This window comes from Montipora capricornis, chromosome 10 (assembly GCF_036669925.1).
Source record: "Montipora capricornis isolate CH-2021 chromosome 10, ASM3666992v2, whole genome shotgun sequence".
In the NCBI taxonomy this organism is placed as follows: domain Eukaryota; kingdom Metazoa; phylum Cnidaria; class Anthozoa; order Scleractinia; family Acroporidae; genus Montipora; species Montipora capricornis.
This window is the reverse complement of record NC_090892.1, coordinates 13,756,659-13,766,658: the sequence shown is the minus strand read 5'-3', so window position 1 is coordinate 13,766,658 and position 10,000 is coordinate 13,756,659. Positions and strand designations below refer to the sequence as shown.

General features: G+C 39.0%; 2 protein-coding genes across 3 annotated transcripts in view; one reads left to right on the top strand and one right to left on the bottom strand.

Annotated features, from left to right (window-relative positions):
* LOC138021412 (cytochrome c oxidase assembly protein COX18, mitochondrial-like) overlaps positions 1-10,000 on the top strand; it is a 401,574-nt gene that overhangs the window by 248,618 nt on the left and 142,956 nt on the right. The gene's annotated exons all lie outside the window — the stretch shown is intronic.
* Positions 2,895-10,000, bottom strand: part of LOC138019547 (adenosine receptor A3-like) — a 19,655-nt gene continuing 12,549 nt past the window's right edge. Inside the window, exon 2 of the mRNA XM_068866386.1 lies at positions 2,895-3,905. Coding sequence (XP_068722487.1) covers positions 2,972-3,901 — 930 coding nt within the window. The 5' untranslated portion in view covers positions 3,902-3,905 and the 3' untranslated portion in view covers positions 2,895-2,971. The remainder of the gene's footprint in view (positions 3,906-10,000) is intronic.

Genomic DNA, 10,000 nt, shown 5'->3' with positions numbered 1-10,000 from the left:
AGAGCCTTTTCTTTATGGCTAATAAAGGTGGTTTCCTTTACAACGGTCTGATGCTTCCGGAGATGATACCTTAGAGTGTGTAAACAGTCCAGTTCTCTGTCTCCAGGCAGTTATTCCAATCCCCATCTTCTGCTTGAACCCAAAGGTATAAACAAAAGAAAAGAACTGTAAATAATATTCGTCTGTAACCCTATACATATATCCATATATATATATACATTTATCTGTAATCTTAAACCTAGTTTGCTCATGGCATATATTTGAACTTCAAAAAATTGTAACGGCAAATCATTTAACTCCCTCAAGAAGTCAGGCCGTGCCTCACGAAAAATTGGTAAATCAAAAAATATTTATCCTCACACCAGTATACGTACAACCAGCTTTGCAGTATTATTTTGTTTTGAATCTTAAACTATAAACATTAGGAAACTTGGACCAGGTTTCTGCCATCTTTATCATACCTTTAATCAATATTTTTTTTTGTGCTATTGAATGTTCTTTCAAAAAGTCTCTTTAATGATATTATGGATTACCCGTTTAATTTGATTTTCTATGGCTTTTGATCCGATTTTATAGTCACAATTTAGTAAAGTAACTGGTCTCGAATTTTTGCAAGAAAACGAGCTTTTGTTTTGCTCTTTATGAAAGAAGCAGTTGAAAGCATTGAAAAATAAGGCAAAAATATCCCAGAACACCTTGTAAATACTTTAAGAATCACTAATGTTTATCTTTAATCGGTTTCAACTGCACTTGCTGGTTGTGAACTGAGTCTTTCAATCCTTCCCGAAAAACTTTTTGCACGCTTGTGCAATGTTTTCAAATGAAATCGTCCGTTCGCGATTTTCCTTGTGGTGAGGAGATAATTTAGTCACGCTTCGACTCCTTTGTGAGAAAACAGACTTGCGGCAAGGGCAAATGAAAGCTATCTCTTACTTTTGGAATGGCTGCTTCATCACTCTATTGCATGGTATGCAACGTGTGAAGCCTCGTGACAGATTACAAGATATTTTCTGATTTCATATGTTGGGGGACTGGAATCCAGTTTAGTTGTTTGCCGGACGGAGGTGGTGCGCCGGTAGCGCCAGTGTCGAGGCTCTGTCCACGCTAATGCGTTTTCGTTTGAAAACGCATACAATTTGATGAATTTAATCCTTCTGTCCACACTAAAACAAATGAGCGTGTTAATCGAAACCGCATCGATTTGAAAACGATCTCGAAAGTGGAGACAAATAAAAACGCCTACATATCGTTTTCGTCTGGACAGTCGAAAACGCATCGAAATGAAAAGGATGACGTCATCCCCACCACGTGAGTTGCACTCATTAAAACATGCTTTACCTAATATTACTAGCGAACTTGTTTGGGGCTTACCTTGCTCTATTTAACCAAAATGAAGTTGTCTACAGGTTTCAAACTCGCACTACGGCAAATGCAGAAAATATCACAGCCGTATCTCTTTCGAGGATATTTTTCAACCTACGAAACAGCATGTCATTAACAGTTTTTGAGCGCTTTCGAGCGTTTACGTGCGGACAGTTGAAAACGCGGGGAAAACGGTAGTATGGACGCAGATCAGTAGATGCAATTTCGATGACACCGAAACCGGATACTTTTGAACACGCATTAGTGTGAACGGGGCCTGAATTTCTTTAAAATAGCGGATATAAATGGAAAAAAATATCAGGATGCCACTGGAACTGTGCGAGTGCATTATGTTTAGTTTTCGTTTATAAGTTTGACCACGTTTACTATAATTAGTTTTCTATCAAATGGGATTGTCGCGCAGATCATTTAAAGTGCGTTGTATTTTTGTCACTTCCTAACTTTTTCTGGATTTTGCTTAGTTTAGTCTCACGTTTTCTGTATTAATATCTATGTTTTTATTTACAAATTTTGCAGTGAATTGTGCCGTTAAAGAAAAAGTCAAATTCAAACTGCATTCAATTGCAGGTGTTAAATTAATCCAGATAATTCCAAGCTTTTGCAGCTTAGTGGCGCCCCATCAAGTGATTCAAGTTCTTTTTCTTGTTGTTTAGCGGATTTTTAACAGTGACTTTCACATTTTAACGAATCTGAATGAAGTTATGGTTTTCAGTACGTTAGATTAACATACGTGATGCAAACCGGCACAACTGAAATGATGGTAGATGGCTTTTGCATGTCTTACGTTGGGACTTCTTCTGAACCTGTTTGGAGAAAGGGTTCCTGACAAAAGACTCAGGATTGACGGGCAACATATACTAACAAGTCGTGCGCAGTGTCTTGGGTTGGGTTTTTGTGCAGTTTAGTTTCCTTTTTTCGCGCAGATCAAAACCGAGTGGTGGCAAAGATTTCTGATACGTGAGAATAAAACCAGGAAATCTCGCCAGATAATGTTGTCTAACATCTGTTATGTCAACAGTAATACTTCTTCTGGCAATTTGTTACCAAGTTTGCTAGTTTAACTTATGCAATTATGAGGCAACTTGTGGATGTCACTAACTTTTTGCCTCATTTTTTTTGTGACTAAATTGCGTTGTTCTCTGATAAAAGAACATGTATTTAATTATCAGTCTTATCATAGCTCGGGTACCCCCTTAACTGGAAGGAACAACATTAAAGTGAACACTCACTCTGCCGGAGAAGGTGGAGGATGATAATAATCACGTCACATTTCAACCTGAATATACTTTTTACATTCGTGTTTTTTAAGTTGTTGACACTTAGGTTAATACGCATTTCCCAATTCAAGTTTTAATTATTCAACTATCTACATTGCATTATGAGTATTATAGGAAATAACTAAGCTCGTTTCCTGGAATCGATATCAAGCGATTGCATAACATCCTGATTTGCGAGAGGGCGCGCATGCAGTACGACCTAAAGAGCGTCTTTTACTGTTACGGACCGAGCAAACTCTTTGATAGATTGATACCCAACTCAAGCAAATTGAGATCATCGGAAGCAAGAGTCATAGAAGTTAAGAGTCACTTTAAGGAAAACCCTGAGCTCGTGGTGTACAGCCCAAAAATGAAGAGATAGCTCTTTTGAATTCTGGGATTCTGTAGGCATAGAAAATGGGATTGACTAGTGAATTGGCATAAACTAAAGAAATCGAAAAGAAATGCAAATGAATTGTTTGACTGGAAAAGCCAGAATAAGTTCGTTTGGAGAATATGAGGAAAAAACAAATATTGTGCGGCAGCAGCAACGCTAAAGATACAGCTGTCACTATGAATAGTGTTTTGGTCAGTTTTCTTTCTCGACTCACTGCGCCGTTGTGGTGAGGATGAGTTCCACAGTACATTTTGGCCACGATCGATGTATAAGAAATGACGATAATAAATAAGCAACAAACAAATATTGACAGATATGAGTACATTTCACCGCCTAATGTAAAGAGGACATATAAGTACATGCAAGCGGAGTTTAGCACAGCGGTAAGCCAAACGAACGCAACAGATGCTCCAAATATCCATTTTTTGAGGAGACGATGCGTAAATGGACGAAACGTGGCGTGCATCCGCTCCAAAGAAATAACGGCAAGGTTTGCCACCGAAGCTAATGTAAAGAGCATAAGGACAACCGGTAAAATACTTTCCCCGGCTGGCGACAAATAGTACTCCCATAGGCTGCATGTACGACCTAAACTGAACACGTCTACGCTCAGCGAGATCACCCCTATACATATGTCTGCAACTGCCAGGCTGATCACCAAGTACATACTACGCTTGTGAAGACGGGGCTCTTTGAGGTAAACAATGACAGCAAGGGAATTGACCGTTACTATGGCAATACCTACAGTACAAAGTACTGTAAGCCAAGCAATGCACTCCCATGGAGAAAACTTGACGGTCGTTAATTGTCCTTCAAGCAATGTTTCATTTGGCTTATCCAAGGAATTGTCAGCCATCTTATCCATCCAGCTATAGAAAGAGAGCACATACAAGGAAATCTTAGACTTTTTATAGAAATCTTAATTAAGTAAGCAAGAACGACGGCATCGGATACGAGAACGTGAACTAGAATTTACCTGTGCGCTATTGTAATCATTTTGCCGTTTATCCAAGTCGTTAATTCAGCATGGAAAGAGTGTGCCAACTTCTCCAGGAAAAAATGTTATGAACAATGTGGATTTGTGGAGAAAAAATTATAAATTTATTTTCGAAGGCTTGTGTCCTTCAGATTGTCTTTTTATTATTATCATTATTTTGATTTAAGGTCGTTGTTCTCAAGACGAGAATGGCAGATAAATATGCAGGGCAAGCAGAGGCATTTTTTTGCATATAAAAGCCATTACTTTGTGGGGTTTAGTTGTCACCCGAAACAGTGAGCACAAATTTGCATTGGTCATTCCATTTTTTCCTGTTTGTGATACGTCCTATAATTTTAGGACTGTAAGTTTATTCTCCCAGTAATGATAACGTTAATCATTCATTAATAAAAATAATGGATAAACAACGGCCCACCACGCCGAGAAAGAGATCTCAAACAATGTTGCTAAGACGGAGAGAAATTCATTGCCCAGAGGAAATAAATGGATTTACGCTGAATGCGACATGCTTAGTTAGTCATTTCCCATATGTTGCAGTTTGGGCATTCCTGTCATCCGGGAATTTCTCTACATCTTTGACCATATGCGCAAGCTAGGCTGAGGCTGATTCAAGAGAGTCAAGTTCAAACAAATGTTGAATTCGACTGTGTTAATGTATGGATAGCCTGTGTACAGCCGCCCGCTCTCCGAAAAAAACAATCGGAGAGGAGCGATGCTCCTCTGACAGGCTAGGTATGGAGAGTTCCGTTCGATGGGAACCTGGGTAAACGACCAAGTTCACCAGAAGTTCATTTAGCTCGCGGATTTCAGTATCCATCCTGTGTTACGTTAGCCGTGTGCTCGTAACCTGAGATCAGGCCCATTTTTAGCTTCGCCCATATGTTCTCTTATGTCGTCGCTCGCTAAAATTGGGCCTGACCAAAAGTCTCTCAAGAATTCCGGACGGTCGGCCGACGCAAAATCTTGATCTGATTGGCTGTTGAAACGCCGGAAGTGAAAATGCCATTGTGATTGCGCGGAGCTCTCGCAAAGTCCTCGAGACTAATCCACTTTGCTAGTCCATCTTTAACACTGTTCGTACTCCATCAAAAAATTGACGGCCAAACTTATCATGATTTCGCGGCGCGCAATTCTAGAAATACACTGCAACTGAAGATATTACCCAAACAAATCACCAAAGAAACCTTCATCGGCAAACACGTTAAAGAAATAATGTATTTCTCTTTTTTTTTTCTTTAAAAATCTATTGACAAACCGTCCAACGACAAAATGCTAGGTTATCTCAATTACAAATTAAGATGTCAAGCTTAAAAGATTGCATATTCAATGAAGTTCGGAGGAAGAATTACACCGGCCTTTGCCGCAATATAGTCGTCGAAAAGGTACAGAAAATAAAATTCCCCATGCTTTAAATGTGTTTTTCTCAAATGAAAGCCAACGGTAACTTTCGAATTCGTTTATAACATTCTTCCCACAGTAATTAACTGTGGTCAAAACTAAAATAGCCGTCCACGCGTGTAGTGGTGTAACGGAAGTAAATTTGATTGGCCGATGAAGGACAAGTCAATCAATCAAAAAAAGTGGGCGGAAGAAATTTCGAAGAGGAATTTGGTCATACAGGCTCTATTTTTCGTTTCGCCAACTCCACATTACGTACCAGGCGAAACTAAAATAGAGCCTGATCGCAGGTTATTTGCTCGATTTTTCCCCGCATGGATCCATTTTTACTTATTAGATTTTTCCAAGTAGTTTGCATATTTTGAAGAATATTTCCGCATCGGCCTTTAAGCCTCATTGCATCAAATTCTCTTCGATTATCATATTTCTTCTTGTCAGCCTTTAGTTACCCATAAGCTGTTAAATGTTCCTTTCAGTAAAAACTTCCTAGCTGGAAGATTTGCCAGCGAAATATTTGCTCCTGGAAAAAGTTCGCTGACTACCTCATATTATGTGCCAAAAATAACCTTTCGAAAAGGCAAGGGGTTAATTATTGAAACGACTAAAAGAAAACCGTCCTTACCTTGATTTATCGTAGCACTGGAACTGTTGCGTTGTAGACAAATGGGAAAAGGGAAACGTGCAGGCAAAGTGTGAAAGAAATGAACTGAACTAAAAAGCAGACTAGGACTCATGAGAAGTGACTGCAGCATCTGCAGCAGAAAACTTCAGGTGTGTTGCGTTTTACGTCAAAATTAGGTCTGAAGAAACGCATTGATATTTGGGCAACCTGTCAACAGCTTTCGAAAATCGATTGCTTTGCATAATGAAAGAAAGGAAAAAGTAAACACTATAACGAACACTTGTCACCGAAGACAGTTTATTTCAACACATCTGTGTTAAAAACTACATTCTTGTTGAATCGTTTTGTGAAATAGGTACCTACGATGTAAAGTTAATGTAAATGATGATTCGAGGAATTACAGAAACGTTCCGTAAAGATTGCCTAAAATGAATGAGAGAAACTGAAGTAAATCGACAATAGTTTTAGTTATTTAGGGCGTACTATTAGAATAATAAACGACTTGGGCTAAGCTTATATGCTAGAGGCCGGAAACTGGTTAAAACTGCTGTTACAGAACAATTTTAACCACTTTTCAGGCAAGAAAGTAGTTTTTTGTTCCTTATCGTTTCGGTTTTTTTGTTCTCAATGCATGCAATTATTAATCCATATTGAAGTAGGTTGACAGTCGTATCAGTTGCAGCAGTCATATTTTCTGCTGTTTTGAACAATCAAGACCGTGTAGGAACTGCTTTAATTAAAAGGTACGTAATCGAGTCAAGAAAGTCGATCCTGCTGCAGTAGTGTCACTCGCTTTGTATTGTTTTTACAGGTACCTTCGATTGCGTCCAACGAAGTCGAGAGTTTGTCAACTGATATGTCTACAGTAAAACGTGTCCTAGCAATTGCAATTAAGTTTGAACTCTAATGAATCACGCGTTTTTGATGTGGTGCACGCCTCACGCTTGTAAAGAATCACCAAATTGCAAGTGAGGCTCGTTTGTTATTAAATGATTTTTTGCGGCTTCAAGCTCCAATTATTCTTATCCTTTTTACACTGTATCCTGGCGACAAAAAAAAAAGGAAACTTTTCAGAACTTTTATCGTGTACTCCATGAACAAACAGAATAAGTTATTTTGCAGCAAAATTTATTGAGCCATTGAATTTTTGAAAACAATAATGTTTGTTGTCTTGGTGAAAATTAAAAGTAGAATCGCGAAATCCACATTTCCAACATCATTAAGAGAAAGCTTAGGTTAATATACTTCCAGTGCTCCGAGGCAGTCGTTTGGAGGTTTTGACGTAATAAGAAAATACGGATTCGAAGAATTTGGGGAAACTTAAACTGACATTTAACTTAATTATCCTTTAGAAAACTGTAAATATGTAATATAAACATAATATAATGATATCATATACTTTCAGTTCTATAGGGAAGAATTAAATTAAAAGATTAAATTTTCGCAAAATCCGCGAGATCCGTTCTTTCCGCGATTGTTAGAAAAAACCTTTAGTCGACTGTGTCGCAGCACTGGAAATACTGACGAAGCTTTTTCTTACTGCTGTTGGAAATAGAGGATTTCAAAGGTAAAGGTAACGGTAAAGTCACTTTATTTAACGTCGGTAGTTCCTTCAGTTACGAGGCTGGTATCAATGGAAGCCGACGGTGCACCCTTTACCCCCCTCCCTCTGTCAGTGCTCCGTTTTACGGGTATTTAAAGCTATAGCTACAAGGATCAGAGGAAAGTCGAAACAGACGTTGAAGTCACCGAGGATCGAACCGGGGACCTCTCGCTCCGAAAGCCGCGCACTAGCCATCTGAGCAACGACTGCTCTTCCAAGCGGGGATTTTGAGGAAATTTGTAGTTCTTGTTGTTTTTTTTTCCTTCGTTTTTACTCGTGGATATATCCTCGAGTTTTGGGGAGGTTCTTTATGCAAATGTGCCACACCTGCGTAACCTGCGCTCTAATAAGCCAATCAAGATGGATAATCACTGTTCGCCAGGTTGTGCGCTGCCATTTCTGTATGTCGCTTTTATACTTGAATGTTTGAGCACCTTCCGCTGCATTTAGAAGGAAAGAAACGGAAGAATTGAAGAAATGGTTTTCTTCGAAGGTGACTGCAAAATATTCTGAACAAGTACAGATTGGTGCAATTAATTGTGCACCTCCTTTCACTGACCAACGCGAAGACTTTAATGAGGCCCTGACAGGGTAAATTCCGACAAGCGACATGGCCCAAAAAGTAGCGACAGCACATAAAAGACATCCTTTCCCAGCAAAATTCCGACAGTAACGTCAAGGCCGAGAATGAGCCGATTAAAACCCCGATACGAGTGATTTTAAAATTCAGACAAGTGACACGGGACGCCCCCCTATCAGAGCCTCTTTAATACATGTAGGAATAAGCAAGATAGATGGATGGAATCTTCATTAAAACATACGAAGTGTTAAAATGTGGTTACCATAAAATCCGTATAGGTGGTTTGCAACCAATCTCTAGAGACACAGATAACAATGCTGCAATGTACAATTACTGGTGGACGAATATTGGAGCTAATATTAATGAGAGATCTTACCAACATGGCGGCGATGATATAACGTGAAAACCGTGACCTATAAACCAAAGCTATATTAACTACATACAATAAAAAAAGAGAACTACAGTAGGTCACAATCAATTTAAAATGAGTATATGCGTAAAATTAAGATTACCCTTTGCTAATGCCGATAGTATGAGAAGCTAGTCTTCTCACAAATTGCTTCAAAGAAGTTTCTTCTTTATAAGGGTATACAGCAGATCATTACAAAATTTCGCGCCAGTGAATTCAAAACGATTTCTGTAATAACTAGTGCGACATTTTGGAAGCGTAATGTTCAGATTGGACGATCGCAGGCCGTAGTCGTTTATAGAAGAGTTAAAAAATCGTTTAAAAGTCTCTGACATTTACATATACTAAGGGGAAGGACTATTTAAGATTTTTAACATCTTTTCGAGCAAGAACCACCGGTAATAATACAAGTTTCAGTATTTAGAAGTTTTTGTAAATTAGCCATTTTTGTTTCACTCCAAAAAACAGAGCAGTAAGTGAAATATGGTTCAATTATTGCCCTATATATCTGCATTAGGTTTTGGCAATTTTCAGAACTGACTTAACCCTTATTAAAATACTTAACTTACTAGTGACCTTTTGTCTAATAGTTATTCAGTACGTGGGAATTCCATGTCAGTGAAGTGTTTCTCCATTTTAACACCAAGTCATTTCACCTCTAAGTAATTCAGTGTCATGCAAAGGAAGGGTGATACCCCCTTCGAGGCCAGCACTCTTTGTCTCGAGCCTATCGCCATGCATGTAAAATCAGACTACAACGCATTTAGTAAACCTTTTTCTAGACCGCCAAGCAAGGAGCTATAGAGTTAAGATCGTCACACATTTTATGCTGCAAAGTTGGTAGATTACAACTCGAAAACGTCAAATCCGTGTCATCAAGAAATTATCGCGTGCCTCCATACTTTAGACATGCAGAAATGTTATTTACATGAATGAGAAAGAGTAGCGAGCCTACAAGTGGAACCTTGTGGAACCCCACACTTTTCCAATTTAAAAGCTTAAGCCATCGCAAGGCCATGTAGCCTGCCTGATTCTCAAACGGTCCAAGGTCGCTCTTGTCACGCACTATGACGAGAGTAGAGTGCGTGATATGAGCGACCTGGACTGTCTGAGAATCAGGCTAATGATGATGCTGAGGAAGAATAAAACATTTTTACTGAATTCGACTGAGTTAAGGTATGCGATAAGAACCTATGTAAGCGAGCAAGTTCACCAGGAGCAGTTATGTAGCTCGCTGGTTTTAGTATCCGACCGTGTTACGGCAGCCGTAGGGTCGATTTCTCTCTTATATCTAAACTCTCCTATGCTTGCACATTTCAAGGAACATTTCCACCTCGGCCTTCAACCTCATCGCA